This window comes from Ceratotherium simum, chromosome 37, assembly GCF_057802395.1.
Source record: "Ceratotherium simum simum isolate JZ-2026a chromosome 37, ASM5780239v1, whole genome shotgun sequence".
Taxonomy (NCBI): Eukaryota; Metazoa; Chordata; class Mammalia; order Perissodactyla; family Rhinocerotidae; genus Ceratotherium; species Ceratotherium simum.
Genome location: NC_141936.1, coordinates 3,323,586 through 3,342,462, shown reverse-complemented (window position 1 = coordinate 3,342,462; position 18,877 = coordinate 3,323,586). Strand labels below are relative to the sequence as shown.

At 54.0% G+C, this 18,877-nt stretch overlaps 1 protein-coding gene across 5 annotated transcripts in view; it reads right to left on the bottom strand.

Moving 5' to 3' along the window:
* The window catches only part of HDAC4 (histone deacetylase 4), a 339,331-nt gene that overhangs the window by 28,601 nt on the left and 291,853 nt on the right, over window positions 1-18,877 (bottom strand). For all 5 annotated transcript variants that reach the window (XM_087424602.1, XM_087424600.1, XM_087424599.1 and 2 more), the window contains exons 17-22: window positions 18,060-18,106; window positions 13,825-13,932; window positions 11,430-11,485; window positions 9,504-9,591; window positions 7,408-7,527; window positions 6,463-6,560 (exon numbers count right to left, since the gene is read on the bottom strand). In XM_087424602.1, coding sequence (XP_087280728.1) covers window positions 6,463-6,560; window positions 7,408-7,527; window positions 9,504-9,591; window positions 11,430-11,485; window positions 13,825-13,932; window positions 18,060-18,106 — 517 coding nt within the window. The remainder of the gene's footprint in view (window positions 1-6,462; window positions 6,561-7,407; window positions 7,528-9,503; window positions 9,592-11,429; window positions 11,486-13,824; window positions 13,933-18,059; window positions 18,107-18,877) is intronic.

The following is an 18,877-nucleotide window of genomic DNA, read 5'->3' as shown; positions in this document are numbered from 1 at the left end:
GAAGGAAACAACCTTTCGATTTGTCCACCGCCATCAGAGCCCTACACAAAACCCACCAAGCTCACGGTCAACACAAGCTGGGGGGCGCCTGGCCCGGCCCGGCTGACGGGCCGCGGGGCTGTCACCCCAGGGCCTGTGCCCACCTGTGCCAGGGAGCAGCTGGGAACTTGGGGGGCAGTGCTGGAGACCCCAATGGAACCAGGTTCAGGGCCGACACCATCCTGTGTCCCTGGCTCCTTCCCGCCACCCAAGTGCCCCATGAGCATCACCCACACACACTTTCTCCTTTCATGAGGCGCCCGGAAGCTCCCGTGGCCAGGGCTTCTGCTCAGTGGGCATCCTCAGACAGTCTTCTTCCCTCCTCGTTGCGTTTGTGGCTAAGCTTGCACCTAGTCTGGAGCAGGGAGGGTCCCTTTGAGCTGGAGCCGCCTGACGGAAGGACAGCTGTGGCCGAACTGACCCACTTTTACAGGAAGTTGTGGCCCTCGGGACCTGACCACACAATTTTAACAATTACAGCACTTTGATAGTTGAAAAATGCCAGGCAAGTTCTTGCTTTGAGGGCCAGGAAGGGGGCTGGTGTTTCCCCAAAACCGGGAGTCAGTGCACACCTGCAGGGCGGGCTTGGCCTTGAAATCAGCCCAGCTGCAGTGTTGCCTAGCTTGGTGCTTCGGGAGTTCCACCCGCCTCCCTGCAGAGAGCCACCCAAACCCATCGTCTCCACCACAGTCGCCAGGACAGTGGCTGGAGCGACTGTCCGTCAAGGATTCGAACTCTCCTGAGAGTCAGAATCAGAACAAAGATAAAAATGATGGGAACCCAACTGTTCCGGCCTGGCCGCCACCAACAGCGATGCCCACCTTGGCTCCCCGCTCACAGCCCTTGCCCATAGGCACTGCCGCCAACCAACGTGCACAGACTACGGGCAAAGCTGGACACTGAGGCCAGTGTGAAATCCTCCCCCACTGAAAAAGACTAGGGCTCCCTGCTCCCGTCCCCACTAGGCCCCACCTCGCTGCTCTGTGTCCCCACAGCCCCTTCCTGCGTGCTCTGCCTGCTTCCAGCCTCTTTACGCTCTGCTTTCCCAGACTCGGTCCTGGGGAGGCAGGAGCAGCCCTCCTCTCCTGCTGCAGCCTCCTTGCAGGTGGAGTAGGCGCCCTGCTGTGGACCCTGCCACTTCCTGCCCTAAGCTATTCCCGCCCTCCTTCACTGTCTCACTCACTGTCACTCCCAAAGGGTGTGGGCACCTGGCTCTGCCGGCTTCTCCATGCCCCTCCTGTCATCACCCCAGGAGGCCTCACGCCCCGCACTGTCCTTCCCTCACTGTCCCTCCCTCATGGTCCCCCCAGCTCCACTGCCAGGGTCCCTTCATCCTCCCCCTCAGTGTGGCCACCCAGCACTCCACGTGCTCCCAGCTCCCTGCCCCATCACCATCCTCGGGTCTTCACCCACCTTGGACAGAGGCTCTTGGACTGATCGCACAGGCCTGTCTAGGCCCTGGAGCCCCTGGCCGCCAGTCCACCCGCCTCACAGGGCCCGCCGTTCCCCCAGCACTTGGCACCCCCTTCCTTTCATGCCTCTCCGGGAATAAAATGCCAGACGCAGCGTAGCCTGCTGAGGACGCCCCACACCCTTGACGGGGGGCCCACCCACCAGGCACTGTGGCCACCATGGCTCAGGCCTCCCAGCCTCGCCCGCCCGCCTCCCTGCTCCGCTGTGTGAGGCCAACCTTGGTCTCTGCCTCAGTATCCCCGTGTTCTCTCCCGGTTTCCCACCTCGTGCTGGGCAGGCCTTGGCTTCGACCTCCGGGCCTGCGTCTCCCCCAGCTCCTATCCCCTCTCCTCATCCTTGGTCCTCAGAGAGCAGGTGTTTGCTCTCTCACCCTCACATCCCATTCAGTCCCAGCCCAGAACATTCTGCCCTAACCTCTACAGACTGTCCTTCAGTGGCCTCCTAACTGCCAAATCAGAGGGACACTTTCCAGCTTTTTCTTGAAAATCTGCTCAAGTGTGAGTGTCTTCAGATGAACCTAAAACCTGTTCCTCCCAGTTCTTCACCTGGTACCCCAGTCCTCCTCTCAAGACAGTGACTTGAGACCTCACTGAACATGACCCCACCCTCACTTCCCCTCACTCACAAATATGTCCCAAGGCAGCCCCCCTTCCACTGCTACTCCCCGTCCTGGTCAGGCTCCATCATCCTTCTCTGGGCTCATCCACTGGACCCAGCATGGTCCACCCCACACCGGAACCAAACCTGTCACCAAGCTACCAGGAGACAGCTGTCACATGTGCAGACCAGCCACCTTGTTGACCTGGCCAGCACCCCTCAACTCGCTCCTTGGCTGTCCGGGTCCTGGTCAAGCTCCCCAGAGGCAGCTGGGGCGGCCCCACACAGACAGGTGGACCACACCTGCTCCCGGGGGGGCCTCTCCTCCCGTCACCTGTCCCAGGCTCACCCCTCGGCGACTCAGCCAGGAAGCTTACTCCCCCGAGTGGGCAGGTGTGCACGCACGGTGCCATCACAACCGCCTCGGTGTGCTACAAACAACTGCTTAGGGCCCTGCCGCCCAGCTGTGTGTGTGTTCATCTTTTACACCAGCGAGTACAGGCTGAGGGCGGGTACCGTGAAGGCTGGCCATGGGTACCATGAAGGAGATTGCTAAACTCTGAGTTTTTGGCTTATACTTTTTGCTTCTGAAATCACCCTAGATTGTCCTCAGATAAAATATTCACATAGGAGAAGACGTAGATGCCCTTCAAGAGATATCATCGCCTTTAGAAAACAAGGTCCAATGGTTTGGGTCAAATCTCTTCACAACAGTGGGCGCTGGACCCTGGGCACAACCTTTATGGTCAGACACAGCCTTGTGAACGGATGCAGTCAGCGCCAGCCAACCAGACACTCACGAACGGTTACAACAATGAGTAATATGGATATTGTACCCCAACAATAAAAAAAAATGTTTAAAAGAACCCCAAAAATGTCTTATGGAAGTAGCAAAAATTAAAAGAGCCTCAACCTTCACGTCATCCTCGAAAGGCTGGGGAAAATGAACCTGCCCAGTTGTTCAATTTAATGGCAAATCTCAATTCATAAGAGATTAAAGCTGCCTCTTTAGAATATCCAGCTTCACTGACATCTTTGGTAAACTTTATAATATCAGATTTAAATCCAAATTACGATTCGAAAGCAAAACTAATCCCAGTTTCGTTTCCTCACTGCTGAGAGGTGGACGCTCGTCAGCGGCGCAGGTAAGCGAGGGGTTAAGGGAAGAGCATCACCATCTCCTCCCGGCCCTAAGCCCTCAGCCTCCTCAGCAACTTCAAAGCCGTCTGGCCCTGTGCTGGTTTGAATTAAGGTTCCCTTTTCTCCTCCGAGTCTCCGCCCGAGGAGAAAGTGCCGCTGCTGCTGGATTTCATTAGGGGCAATTTTCTTATCTCTTCTTCATCTTGGGCTTGATCTCCTGAAATGCAATGTGGCAGGCAATGGGTCTGAGTAACAAGGTGCTGCTTTTAAGGCACACATTGTCCCAAGGGGCCCTCCAAAAAGGGGGAGCAGTGCAGAAGAAAGGGGAAAGCGGATCCTGACCCTTCCTCCCCCATCCAATCGATGCCCAGGGAACCATAAATTGTAAAGTTCAAAGTGCTCTTTTACATTAAAATCAATAAAAAAAATCCTGGAACAATTTTCCTTTTCAAAGAAGCTATTTAAGCTTTAAAAAGTTCATTTGATAAGGTATCATCATGTACACATTTGGCAGAAGATGAAAACAGAATGTTAGCGGCAACAAAGAGTGAAAGGGTCATTTTAAATGCAGGCCAGGAGGCTGGGGGGCCAGGAGGCTGGGAGGTGGGGGGCAGGAAGATGACCTCCAGGCCCCGCCTCGCCCCCCACTCTGCCCACTGGCCGGACCCAAGGTGCTGAGCATTTCACCCCAGGGTCAGAGTGCCTAGGGCTGCTGAGACCTGCCAGGAGGGCCAATCCAGTCGAAACCTGGCCGGAAAGAAAGAAGTGATCTGCAGGAAGAGAGAACTACTAGTTTTTACCACTTCCAACCATAGTTTAAAGAAAGTTCTGCCCACACCAGAACTTGGCCACATTGGGCCCCTGGGGCCTCCGAGTCACCAACGTCCACTTGGACAGTATTTACGCCTCTCACGGCAGGCGTCCAGACACTTTATTTCCAAAGAAGACTCCTAAGAGGGCTGGGAGACAGCAGAGTGATGCCGCTCGGTGGGCGTTCCAGGCACGGGCAGCAACAACCCCCGGGCGGTGAGGCTGCGCGGCTTCAGCATCCACAAAGCTGATCTTCACTGTGCATGTTAGCAAATTTTCAGATGTTGTATCTGTTTGGGGGAGTCCTTCTTCCTTAAATTAGGCAGGGCAATTGTCAAAATTATACTATATCTGATCAAGAATAAGAAGCATTGAAATTAAACCAATGAGATCAGAGGAAAAAGTGACTCAGGAGAAATTCAGAATGGGCCTTCTAAGAGGTGATGACTCCTACCCGCATGGACCACTGTCATCGTTTGAGCAGCTGACCTTCCGCCTCGATTTAACCAAACGTGAGCCGTTACTACTCTGAACCGCTGAGCGGCTGGGGCGCGTGACTTATATCACCAGACCCTGCTGACCATTCTGAGGTTGGGGACTAGGACCCCGTTTTGAGGTTAGCGAGCAGAGGCGGCGAGGGGTCATGTGAGGGTCTCCACAGAGCACAAGGCAGATCTGCAGCAAAACTCTTATAGATATGGCCTTTTATGGACCCTCATCCGCCACAGAGACAAGCACACACACAGCACATGTGCACGCACACAGGCACCTACATACACATACAGAGACATGCACACACACTGCAGATGTGCACGCACATGGGCAGCTACATACACGTACAGAGACATGCACACACACAGCACATGTGCACGCACATGGGCACCTACATACACGTACAGAGACATGCGCACACACAGCACATGTGCACGCACACAGGCACCTACATACACATACAGAGACATGCACACACACTGCAGATGTGCACGCACATGGGCAGCTACATACACGTACAGAGACATGCACACACACAGCACATGTGCACGCACATGGGCACCTACATACACGTACAGAGACATGCGCACACACAGCACATGTGCACGCACACGGGCACCTACATATACGTACAGAGACATGCACTCACAGCACATGTGCACACACACAGGCACCTAGATATACATACAGAGAAATGCAGACACACACAGCACATGTGCATGCTCATGGGCACCAACATACACGTACAGAGACATGCACACACACAGCACATGTGCATGCTCATGGGCACCTACATACATGTACAGAGACATGCACACACACAGCACATGTGCATGCTCATGGGCACCTACATACACGTACAGAGACATGCACACACACAGCACATGTGCACACGCACCTGCAGAGACACATGCATCACACACACACACGCCTGCAGGCATGTGATTTATATTTGGATAAAGCAGGACAAGAGCACGGAGTTACAGAGAGAGGTAGAGAGAGAAATTCACCAGAAACTTGATGGGACTCTGATTCCTGGTGCATTGATGGTGTTTTCTAATGAAGACTGAAAGTCTGTCAGGCTTCGCCACCGAACAAAATTCTCCCCACAAGGGCCTTGGGGACCCGCACTGGGGCAGGGGGATGGCTTTCTAGAGCCACTCATTCCATGGGGCAGGTGGGAGCCACCATTTAAAACAATAGGGAGAAAACCTGCTCTGCCAAGCATCCATCATTGGCGGCAAGAATTACTTCAATGTGGCCCAGATCAAAGTAGAAGTAACCATTTGATGGCAAAAGCAAACGCTGCATTTAAAGAAACTCGCCCTGCGGCTGTATTCTAGGGGACCAGAGTAACGCAAAGGAAGCGGGATGAATGCAGCGAGTCGCCTCACGATTTTTACTTCAATAAAGGAGGAATATTTATTTCTGTTTCCCATCATCTCACAAAAGATTTGTTGGAAGAAAAATTAGGAGTTTATGAAATCTTTCAGGTTGAGTGTCCACCTTTCACTAACACGACACTTTCTGACAGCTGGCACTAAACCCCTTGCCTCGGTCCCCATCACTTTCTTACTATCAAGACCCAAAATGCAGTCCTGTTATTCATTTAACGCACAAAACAGGAACACTGAAGACAAAAGGGAAGAAGACAGTCTCAAAGATTCCACCTTTGGCTTGACGCACAAACTGAGAGAAACCCCCAGAGCCCCGGCCCTCCAAAATGCAGTTACAGAAATGTTGATCTCAGCAAGGTGCACCCTGGAGGCTGCTGGAGGGGCCGCCCTGAGATGTGTCCGGTGTGTTCACACAGGGGTGAAGGTCAAAGGAGAGCAGTGACATCGAAGATGAGCAGGGGACAGCGGCAATGTTTCATAAACGCCCCAAGGGACCAAGAGCCAGCACACTCACCTGAAGGCCGCCAAGTACTCAGCGTCTCCCATGGGTGGGTCGAGGCCACCGGTGAAAGCCATGTTGACGTTGAAGCCCACGCCCGGCCCTGTGCCCACCTGTGCAGAGGAGAGAAATGCACGTCACAGACCCTCGTGTGGGGACCTCCCTGGGCAGGATACCTGAGCTTGGCAGCTCCACCGCAGAGCCTGTGCGCTGTACTCCTCAGTGTGTGTCACTAGCGCCACCAGCCCCCATAGCCCCTGATGCGCTGACCTCAACAGAGCACTTTCACAGAATGCAGGGGTTCCTATCCGCCTGCTGGCGTGGGGAGCTGCCCCTCTCCCCCGAGCAGCCTGCCAGTGCTGAGGCCCCACAGCTCTGTGCTGGGTGTCCTACACCAACAGAGGGCAGCCAGAAAAGGTGTAAGTGAGGCTGTCCTTTCCGACTTCCTTCCCAGAAACAAGACCCAGAGGCAGACGAGCCTTCTCCCTTCGGTGGGGCCACCACTGTTGGGGCCTCTTGGTTCAGAGGGCAGGCTCTGCTGGGGGATCGGGGTGTCATGAAGGAGCCTCTGAGCCTGCTGTTCCCGGAGCCCACCATGTGGCACCGGACAGGTGAGAGGATGGGACAGGCGCCCTGCCCAGGGACAGGACAAGCAGCGTGGCCTGGGAACGCGTTTCAGCTGCACGAAGCAGTCTTTCCTGGGGAAAGGAGGGCACTCCACGCTTACTCGCTCATAAAGACTTCAGCTTGCCTAGATTAGAACCAGAAATCATCTCCAGTCTCTCATTGTACTTCAGACAAAATAAAGCCCACGTGTGCTCACGCGACGGCATTCAGGCCGACGGCCGCCTGAAATCACCGTCTGGGGCTCATGCGAACAGGAAGCCCTGGCTTCTGCATCGCAGGTTGGCCCGCCCTGCCCTTCTCTGTCTTGCACATGGACCCGAGGCCCCTGCTGACCTCGTCAGGTGCCCCGCTGCCCGGGAAGAAGTTCCCGTCGTCGTAGCGGTGTAGGGAGATGTACAGGACATTCGGGTCGCTGTAGAACGCCTGCTGGGTCCCATTTCCGTGGTGCACGTCCTAAAACAGCAGGGAGAACGGACTCAGCGCCAGGCAGGACACCTCTCGGGCTCACAGAATAACAGCGCACCTCCGGCAGGGCAGCTGACGGCCCGGGGATGTGAGCTGGGGACCAAGGGAACAGAGGAAGAGGCCCCAGGGTGGTGTCCACGTCTGTGTCACCATCTCCCTTGCTCTGAGCACCACAGCCCACTGCAGCTTCCTGCAAAGAGGAAGGGGCTGGTGTTTCAGCCCCGCCTGGACACCATAATTTCCCAGACAGAGCCATGTGGGCAATTTCTCGACCCTGCTGTGTCCATGAAGTGAGCCATTCCCTTGGCCCCCACTGGGAGGGATGTCGCTGACCTGTTCATTTCTGGGCACACGTGAGGAGCCAACTCTGTGTCAGATGCTGGGATATGGCAGGAGACCATCCCACGGGGCTGACTGACAGGCGCACATACGGCACAGGGGTCCCAGGCCCCAAACGAAAACAACACACTGCTTTCCTGACTACAATGCGCACGTGTTAAAAGCGCAACAGTGGGGCAGCTGGGCCTCCACCGGGCCTGCGGCCGTGCTCTCCCTGGGGCCAGCAGTCTGCTTCACGCAGCGTATAATGTAAGAAGCTGCACGCAAGTCAGTGACTTGCACACCGGGGGCTGCACAGTCTGTTTTCCCTCTTTATAAAAGTGACCTGTGCTCACTGTAGACGATATGCAAGGTCAGCTCTAGACAAGGATTAGCAAGAAACATACACGTGATCCCAACTACGGCCAGGCTGCTGTGCAGACACGTCACGGCTTCTGGGGCGTGTGCTTCCCATGCCTCATAACTGAGGCGACACTGCAGGTGCCACTTGCAGACGGCTGGCCGTAACAGCGTTCGCACGTAGCTTGCAGTTCTACGATGTACCACACAGACCTCGGCCTACTGCTTAGACACGCCTGCCTGCTGGACACAGCAGCTGCCCCGCCTCATGCGGCCTGTTATCACTCACGCTGTAATTAACTGCATCCCACTCACGGCTCCACCAGCATTTCGCATACGCCCTCAGGAGGAGCTGAAGGAAGGGCTCGCGGGGGCAGAGGCGCTGGTGTGGTGAAGCCCAATGCTTCGTGTCTTCCCTGACGCTCCCTGATCGCGCTGCCTCAGCGTCTAAGCCCCTGACCTCTGTAAGCAGCGCCCGCCACCTAGGGGCTTGCTGGTACCCTGGTTGTGTTGTGTTTTTCTTTTCCCAAACTGAGGACTTTGCTACACAAATGACAACCCCACCTGAAGCACCTGCTTTTTTGTCCTTAAAAAAAGTACGAAATAAATCATAGATACCAAAGACAATACTCCCTTCTTTCCTCTCTCTCTCTCCCTATATAAACGGCTTGAAAAAGACTAAAATGAACACCTTGAATATCCATCTCCAGTATGAGAATCTGTATACCTATTTTGGAGTTCAGATATCACATAGCCTTTTTAAACTAGAGTTTACCCTTCGGGCAGTGGGTTGTGAGATGTGGCACCTCCTGTAGGAATAAGGGGAAGGAGGTGAAACCAGCATAACTTGAGTCGCCCGTGCAGAGCACAAAGGGTGTTTCCATCAGGAATGACTGCCCAGCACAGCCCATGCGCTCAGATCAGATGTGCGAGGTCACGGCCGGCACCATCTCCTCCTGAACTCCCACTGCCCAATGTGGTTTTGCCAAGGATCACCCTTCGGCTGCTGCCCCCAACCATGGGCACATTTCTAGACATTTCAGGAACTGGGTTATCGGCAGGATCAGCTGACTAAAGCTGTAAAACAGACTCGTAACAGGTTTGGGCTTTTATTTTCTGCATGTTTGAGGTAGTTTCCGGAAACCTAAGATCCCCAAGTCCAAATGTCCAGGGAGGCAGAGATGCCTGCCTCCTTTCTCCAAACCCAGCATGTCTGCGGGGGGGGGAGGAATGAAGACGGGCCCTCGTGGCTTCCCCAGCTTCTCTCGGGAACAGGCACCACTTACCCAGTCCACTATGAGGGTCTTGCTCACGTTCAGCCTTTGCTGGAGAAGCTTGGCTGCAATGGCCACGGAATTGAAGTAGCAGAACCCCCTGAGGGTGAGAATTAGGAGAAAAGGAGAAAAAATACGGGTTTTGAACAGTTTTTACACAACTGTGATAGAACCATCTAGAGTCCCGTGAGATTCTGATCAAGCAGCTTGGAAATCTTAACCTATGCTTGTGATTGCGAGGCAGGCATACACACACACAGATACACCCTGTGCAGGCAGACGCGGGGTTCCCATGGTGAGAACATCCATTTCACTTTATACCAATGTTCCCCTTGACTTGCCCCCAGAACACTTCCTGACCTCTCAAGAGACACTACGGTCCACAGAACACAGAAGTTACTGAGACATATGATGACATATACAGTCCCTCCAGTGATGAACCGTAATTCTAGAGTCTTATTCAAGAGAGCGAGAAAACTAGCTAAGAAAGTTATTCCAGTAAAGATGAAAATCTTCTACATCTCAATTTCCATTTGCCTGAATTACTTCAAAACTGAGAGCCCTGGGCTGTTTTATTTCTGGAATCCAGGCTAGCCATCTGAAAGCCCACACAGCCCAGGATGCATAACCTCCCCAGGCGGCAAGCCCTGCCATGCTGGCCTTGGCACAGTAGCTGCCGCAGCTCATCGAAACACGGAGAAGAACTTCACCTGGAAACATTCCTTTGTATTTCATTGGTCTACCTGGGTTTACTATTGAGAATATCCAACAACTTAGATTCAAATTAGAAAAATAACTTCGGAGAAATGGAACAAACACAACCCTGCTCTAAGAAACATGGAGTGTTCTGGAACATGGAGTAACCATCATTTCTCAGGTGAGGCTGAGAGACTCTAACCGAAGTCCAGTCTCGGGTAGTCACGATGGCTTCTTTCTACACGCAGGAGGCTCCCTTCTGAAACACCGATCTGATCGCCCCACTTCCCTCTCTGCAACAACCAAGGCTTCCTCAGGAGGCGCAACTTCAGCCTGTGGATCCACCTGGTTCCAGCTGCTCCTGGGACTGGCTCCTGCGCTTCCTGGCTCCTCACGACAGTGCTCCGTCTGCACTTTCCTGCTCTGCCATCTGACCACTACTCGTTCTTCAAGGCACAGCCCAACGCCCCCTCCCCTAACTCCCCCCGGCAGCAGTGGAGGCCACTCTGTCTCCAGAGCGCGAGCAGCCGTGCTCACTGCAGGGGTGTCCAGGCCCCAGATTAGAGATGGCACGTCCAATTCACCTCCCCGGCAGCAAAGGCCCTTCATGCCCAATCGCTGAGGCCGTCAGTCCGAGTGACCTTGTCCCAGGTGGGTCCCACCTCGACTGGTTCTCCACAGTCCACACGCCACGCTCGCCACCTCGGCCCGCTCCTCAGCTGTGTGCACAGCCAGGCGTACAGAACCCGAAACAGAGTCCAGAGAGCAGCCCATGTGATGCTGACCTTGGGACTTTAGCCTCGTTAGTACCAACTGTACGCGGGTCAGCTAAAGGCCACATGTAAAAAGACCTGAGGGGTTTGACCTTGAACGTTCTAGACAATGAAGTGCCACATGAACTTGTTCTGGTACAATTTAAGTTTTCCTCTCCCAACGTTTTATAACAAACGTAACTAGAGGACTTCTCTAGACTAACTTCCATTCCATTCGTCCCATTCGCCTCCTCATCATCACCCATCAGTGAAGCTGCCCTACGTGGCCCTATAGCTGTGCCTTAGTGACTTCATGCTGGATGGGGGACACTCAGGAACTGTCGATGTGCAGGGCACAGTACACATCACAGGGGGGCTTGCAAATGGCAAACCAAGCTTCTTCCACTCCCCTCAAAGCAGGCCCAGCCCCTTAAGGAGAGGAGTCAGAAACCTCCACCCCGTGCCCGCGAGTGACCGCATGTCTACTCACATGGGTGTGCTCTCCTCTGCATGATGTCCTGGAGGGCGGACCACGGCAAAGCCATTCTACACATGACACCAAATGGGGGGAGAAACAGGGATGAAAGATTGGTTTCATATCAGCGAGAAAACTGTTACAGAATGTACTGGAGGACACGGTTTCAGGCTGCACCCCGGGCACACAGCCCCAGGATGGGATAAAGGGCTGGCTATAAGCATTCCAAAGACCTCTGGGTCCCTTCTTTTAAAGAGGCCTATGGGTTGTCACAAGTCGCTAAGATAAAAGGTGAATCTGTTGCTGACTTTGTCTTCGACAGCCTGCTGGCAAGGCTGGGTACCGCTTAGCTCGGGAATCTGGGCAGGAGAGAAAGGGGCGCTCTGGGTCCCCCTCTGAGCATGACCAGCATCCCCAGGAAGCAACTTGATGGAGACCCTGACTGCAGAGGAAACAGAAGGGGCTCGCTGCTGGGCAGACCTCGTGCCTAAGTTTGGCCTTAACATGAACGTCTCTGTCATTATTGCAGCTCAGTTCCCAGGCGAGAGGGCAGCGCAGAAAACAAACAGCCCGATACCACCTAGAAGGAGTATTTTGAGGCTGGAAAGGAGCTACATGCCCCCGCCCCGTCCCCCGTAGGACCTCTAGGTCACTCACGCTTTAAAGAAGTAACTGCAAACCGCTCTGTAGCTGCCGTAATAAAAATGGTTTAAACAGGGATCTCTTGGTCGCACCAGCACCAGGACGCTGTGTGGTCAAGGTCTGTAACAGAGCCCCAAGGGCCAGCTGACCGCCAATGACCAGGCTGTGAGAAGTGGTGCTCAGGCAGGCACGGGCGAGGGAGGCACTCACATGGAGCCCCCTCCGCCCCCAGCACACTCAGGATTGGGGAACCATCTCCTGTCCCTGCACAGACACTGCGTCCCGGTTCTCAGAGTGCAGACCACAGACCCAGGGTCCCCATGCCCCTCCGGGGGGCCCGCTTCGTAACAATCCTAAGGCTCTATCTGCCTTTTCCACTGTGTAGACGTCTGCACCCATGGTGTGAAGGCAATGCAGGGTAGACGGCCAGAGCCGTGGTGGGAACCAAGGCAGCAGCCTGGAAAGCTCGAACACTCAGTATTTTTCTCCACCACAGGTTTGCCGGGGGGCAAGGCAGTTCCACTTAAGAACGGCCTGGATGCAGCAGGAAAGCTGATCAATTTCCCTGACTCTCCACCCTTGAACACACGTCCTGTCACATCCGTGTAAAGAAGTGGGGAGGCCGTGTGAAGAGCTCTGCGGCTGCCCACGGACGAGGCCTGTCTCCGGGGAAAGGGACTGTCTGAGCTGCAAGCCAGGCCAGCTCCTTCTTTCATGGAAAACCAATTTTCCTCCAAAGAAGGACTGAAGACAAACTGGTCATTCCAACTTGGGTAAGTTGAAGACATTTCTCAAAAATAAGGTGAGCCCGTCACCTCAAGGACAACAACAGACAGTTGTAGTTGTCAGGGATGAGAGTTGAGCTTTTGAGTGAAAATTAAAAGTTTGGAAAAACCTTTATCTGCCACTGTGAGCATCACGGCTCTTCCAGCACTCAGACGACCCTCCTGATGAGACGGGGAGTGATAGTCACAGTTTCAAAATTAGCGATCTCTTGGCTACTGCATAGTAAAATGTGCCAAGATTTGCAAGATCTAGGTAATTCAATGAGCCCCTATTTCCAAATGACCAACGCACTGTTACAAAAGTCACGCACGGATCTATTCAACGTGCAAGAGGCCAATAGATTTTAATGTCAAGGAGAAGGAAAAGCTAATGTTGTTTCAGGTTCCACATCATAACTAATTTCCAGAAACTACCACTTGTTGAATTTTGGTGTGGCATCAAAAAATATCCACAATTATCTGAAAAAGCTATTAAAATACTCCTCCTTTTCCCAATTCTGTTTCTGTGGAAGGCTGCATTTTCTTCACGTACTTCAACCAAAACAACACGTCGCCAGGCTGACACAGAGCAGGTACAAGCATCCAGCTGACTGACTAAGCCAGGCAGTACTGTTATTTTTAAGTAATAAATACTTTAAAAAGTTCTCGGTTTTAATCTCTAATATGGCCAATGCCGATGACATAACTCATATAAACAAAAGCTCTTTGGGTCCTTCTTATGAGTGTTAAGTGTTCCCAAGACCAAAGTCTCTGACACCCGCTGCACTGTTATAGGTTTTCACAACTGTGGGAGATGCTTCCTTTGAGGCAACAGTGATTGACAGGATTGGGTCCACCCTCACCCTGGATGGAGCTGTCCTCCTCATCAGTCGCTTCATGCCTGTCTGGAGGGGAATTGCAGTGGGCTGACCCCTCCCTCTCCCGCTGGAAATCTCCTGGCAGGTTTCCTTCTAGGAGCCCATGTCTGCTGGGTCCTCACTGACCTTCAGCTCCCCCGTGGCCACCTTGAAGACCAGCTCTACCACGCAGCCCACGGCCAGGCGGGCCGCCCCCGATGAGTGCACCTCGTTCCATATGGTGTCGCTGTCCACCTGTGGAGACAACATTCATGCAGTGAGGCCGACGTCTTCGGTCGGTCACCCTCCCGCCTCTGGGTGGCCGTGCAGCCTCCGCCCTCGGCTCTGCCTCTGCAGCCCCAGTACCAGAGCCTCTCGTCTCTTCTCTACCAATTATAGAACATACCCAGCTCACCGGCTGACTTGTTTTTTGAAGACATGCCAAAAAGTACTAAACAGAAAAAGAACAGTGAATGCACCAAAAATATCACGCATGTTTTTACCCCTTTCTGAGGCGTCATTTTTTTTTCTGAATTGCCTCAAAATACTTACCTAGTTAGTTCCTTTTTTTTCCCTTACTGCAAGTGCAGTTAAAGTTATACTAATAATCAGCAAAATGAAATGTAAGGAGAATTAGAATGAGAGGTCTCTGCAAATATGACTTTATTCTGTGCTGAAATGAATTCGAGATCCCAAGGTTTGACAAGAGTAGTTCAACAACAAGAAGGGAAGTGTGGGGCAGGGAGGGAGGAGACTCGAGGATCCTTGGGAAAGCCCCCGGTGGACCGTTCGCCATGCTGCCCAGGTGACGGCACGGCTGCCCACTGGCTGTTCCACTTCAAACAGAAGAACGTGCCCGGAGCAAACGTGTCAGGTAATTTCTGTTTGTGTGCTGGTTTATTTATTTATTTAGGCACACTAGATTTTTTTTACAAGCTATGGCTAATGTGGGTGAGAAAGAAGACAGAGAGACTTCGGCAACCAGTTCTGCAGAGAGCAAGTCTCCTGCGTGAGCCTGGGGGGCGGGGGTCAGAGGGCCAAGATGAAGCATGTGGCCCCCGGAGTCAGATCAATGGCGCCTGAGCCGCCGTTCCCAGGTGTGGGGTAACCGGTGCCTTGCACATGCACTTGGGGCTCATGTGCCCTTCTTGGGGCCTCGCCCAGCCTAGTGAAGGTTCTGAGAAGTCATACAATAACAAGCTGATCTACCTGTCACACGGTGTCTGCTGAGTCTATCTGAGGAGGCCTCCTTCCCAAATTAACCTCCTCTGAGAACTGAATGCTCTGGGACTCTGGGCTCAGAGGGCCAGGGAGCACACAAAGAGGTGTCAGAGCCAGACCTGTGCCTGTCCTCACCCTTCCCTGGCCCAGGTATGTCCAGGCTCACCCAGGCTCCTGCCCACCTGACAGAGACACTCATTATTTCGAGGGGCAGATGGATTTCTTTCAACGAAGCCTTGAAGCTTCGTCTTCAAAGCACGATGATTTAAAATATATTTATGAGGGGTTCAAGCCATTTCCTGAGGAGTGTTATTCTGCAAAGGTTATTCTTTTCAATGACCAAACCTCTATGTTCTTTAAATAGTTTCCAAATGTCAAAAAGAACGCTCTGCACTTCGCTGACTCAATTGATGCTGCACTCCGCAGCATCAATACTCAACTTTCAAAGACTGGCTTCTGTTCTAAATAACACTGCACTGTTATTCACTGAGGCAGCCATTCACACAGAACTCTTCTGGGCCAGGTCCTTCAGCTGGAGAATCCATTCATTAAAATCGAAGGTGAAGGCCCTCAAAGGAGAGCCATGAGTCTCCTGAGCTTCCAAGAGGATGATGATGTCCTGGGCAGGCTGGCCCAGAGGCTGCACCTCTGAGGACCAAAGGCGATTCAGGCGAAAGCACTCAGATGATTTCTCCTCAAGATGTGATGATTTGGCTTTTAGGACTAAGTAGCCAGAGCTGGGAGGGAAGATGGCCTGACCCTCCATGTGTTTTGAAGCGTCTTTATGCTCTGCTCTCCTCCTGCATGACCTCCTCCTGTTCAGAAGGTCCTGTGACATCCTGCCCAGAGCAAGGGACAGAGCCCCAGCCCCACTGCAGGACACCAGGCTGCCACTGTCCCCAGAGACCCTGACAAGACCTTCGGCTGCTTCAGGAACTAAGTCCTCTGGCTGCTGGCCACCAGCTCCCCATGGGCCAGCCTGGGAGGGTTGGGCTGGAGGCCGGAGTTCCAGAAGCACAAGGCTCCACAGGAGCGTGACTCAGACACGCAGCATGGCCCCAGAAGCAGGCTCTGCTGGGGGCAGGGCGGCAGGGCACTGACTAACGCAGGAGTGGGAACCAAAGGAACAGCAAGTGGCCCACTCCAAGCTTGCTTAAAAGACCCAGGACGACATGGAGGCCACTTCTTACAGAGACTTAAAGTGGACAGACTGCGGTGGCCAATTCTGGGTGCGCCGCGGCCCTTCAGATGCCATGGGGCTCGGGGCGCAGCACTAGGTGCCAGGGGCACCCAGAGCCAGCCAGGGGGCCACTCAGGCAGGGCTGGGCCAAGGACGGCACGGAGGACATTCCCCGACACCAAGTCCTCAGTGACTTGTAACAGTCACTAACAAGAAACTTGCAACAATCAGGAGGTGAGCAAAGCAGAAGTGCTTGTTATTTGGTTTGAAAAAAAGGTAAAGCAATGTAGAGCCTCTACTTAACATAGTTAAGGAAGAATGAGTTGTAAACCTTGATGAGCGCCATCACACAACCTAAATGTTAATTCAGTGATGTTCATTTCGGGACAAGCAGAGTGGCCTTCCTCATCCGCTTCATCCCCCGACATGCGCCTTCCTGCCCACTCGCTGGCTCCTGGGGTCTCTTTGCTTCCCCGACACCCCAGGGCTGCGGCTGCCCCTACAACGGAGAAAGTCCACACCAGCCAGGGTGGGAGGGTCGCGCACCCCGTTCTCTGCCCTCTTATCAGAGGTAATTATGGCAAACAACTGAAGGAGGACAATCCCTATAGACACCCTACGGTTCACACTTGCCCCTAATTGCTCTGGCAGGCCCCCTCTGCACCCAGTTGGACTTGCTGAGATTCTCCACCGTCTCTGGGCTGGACAGCACTTTGTGCCGGATGTGAAGGTGGGTGCTGGCTGGCCTGCGGGGCTGAGATCTGGACTTCACACTTGGGAGGGGGCCGTCTGGCTCCAGTCCCCAGGTCTGAGTTCCCATTTAGCTTCATTTGCAAATTATAAATCCTGCCTCGCACGGCGTGCTGGCTGCAGGGCAGTGCGAATCTGAACCTTTTCAAGTCTCGCCAAAAATTTGCCCCGAATTAAGAGATTGAAGCCTATTTACAATACAGAATAAAATAACTCTAGGAGGGCTTGGTGGTGGTATGAATAAATGCCATTTATTCTCTTTCTGACGGGATAATTTTCAAAGCAGAGATTTTTGTAAAGACTCAGGAAGAAAACAATTTTGTTTCATTTCCATAACAGAATCCAGACCTTGAGCTTCACCCTCGATCTGTAATTACGCACACACTCTGCCGCTGTGCAGTTTCAGCCCCGATGGCTGTGTTGTCCACACGGCCCCGTCTGGCTCCTCCGTGACCGGCTGCAGTGTTTTTCAGGCTGCGGGACCTCGATGGCCAGCGGCTCGCTGGGAGGAGGCTCGGTCTCGCCTTCAAATTGCAGATCTCTGTTCTTGCCCCCACCCCGCCCTCATCCAAGAGGAGGGGCGCTAAGAGGGGAGCCCTTTCTTTATTAATGAGCAGCTCTGGCTGTGGAGACCTGACCTGCGCTGCGCCCAGACTGCAAAGTCCTTCGTAGTTCAGGCCACTTCAGGGTCAGGGAAAGCCTGAGTCCCCCTAAGTGTCTACCTGACTAGATCTATTTAAAAGCATCATCTCTCATAGAAAAGCAGCCAACACAGCCCCACTAGCAGCTCTGCAAACTCCATGTGCCCATAAACATCAGGCTCCCGCAGTCTGAGCTTCACCTGTGGCTTCGGGTTGGAAACTGGATGCAGGATTACATGGACCCTCCCAAGTGATGGATTCACGATCCAGGTCGAGATGAGCAGACTCCTGCACCACAGGCTAGAAGGAGAGACGAGCCTGCACACCAGGGCCCATTTCCTGAAGCGAGCTGTGGGTGCCAGACGACCTTCCCTGAGGAAGGTGCCTGAGTCAGCCATCAAAACGCTTACAGGCTCACAGGGCCTTTGAAGCCACACGTGTGAGCGGCGGGGCCCTGCCCACCAGACCCTGTTTATGGAAAACACCTGGCAGCAATTATCCACTCTGCAGAGAGAAAGGCAGCGATTTCTGTGACCACTGGGACCCCGAGAACAAACAGGACATTATTTACACATTAAAGAAATACTTACCCCGACACCACCACAGGGCAGCCTGACAAACACCGACGTGAGCGAGCCTGCGGGGAGAAGGAGAGCCAAGATCAGGAGGGCAAGGTGACAGGCGCCCCAGCCTGCGCAGAGCACGGCGTGGGCTCTGGAAACACGGTGGGTCCCTCACAGGCTCTGGTGCAGTGTGCACAACGTGTCCAGGAACCGCGGGGCAGACTGGTCTCAGAGGTTCAGCTGCCCTACACGAGCGGCCCGCAGCAGGGGCACTTCTGGTGGGCGGTGGGTCCCAGGCTGGCGGGGCACAGCCTGGTGGAGGCCTCGCATTCCCCATGGCAACAGCCACTCCTCACGGCCGGGGAGGCACCCATGGCTGCTTCTGCCTCCAGCTCGAGCTCGTGCACCTGGCATGGAACAACCTGCGCTTCCAAAGGGAGCAAATGTTGCGGTCAACAGAGCCAACCTGACTCCTCCAGTGAGCACCACTGCCAGCCCTGCACTCCTCCTAAGTCCCGAGGCGCCGCAGCCCCCAGCTATAAACGAGGGAAAGAGGCCCAGAATTAAACACCCATGGAGAGCCCTTTAGACAGAAGGATCTTTCGGGAATGCGCAGCCCCTCTGCCCATTTACAAACGTTCAAAGGTCACTTGGACGGTGCACAGCTAAGGACCCGCACAATGTTAAAGCTGGCCATCCAGGAAGGCCTGCCCAGGCCCACGACGCAGAGGCAGGACCCCTCTCCCATGGGGCTCAGCCCTGTGCCCAGACGACAAGGCAGGACTGTCTTCTTCAGGAGCCGGCCAAAGAGCCTCCCCTGCTGCCTGGCTCTTGGGCGGGGCCCT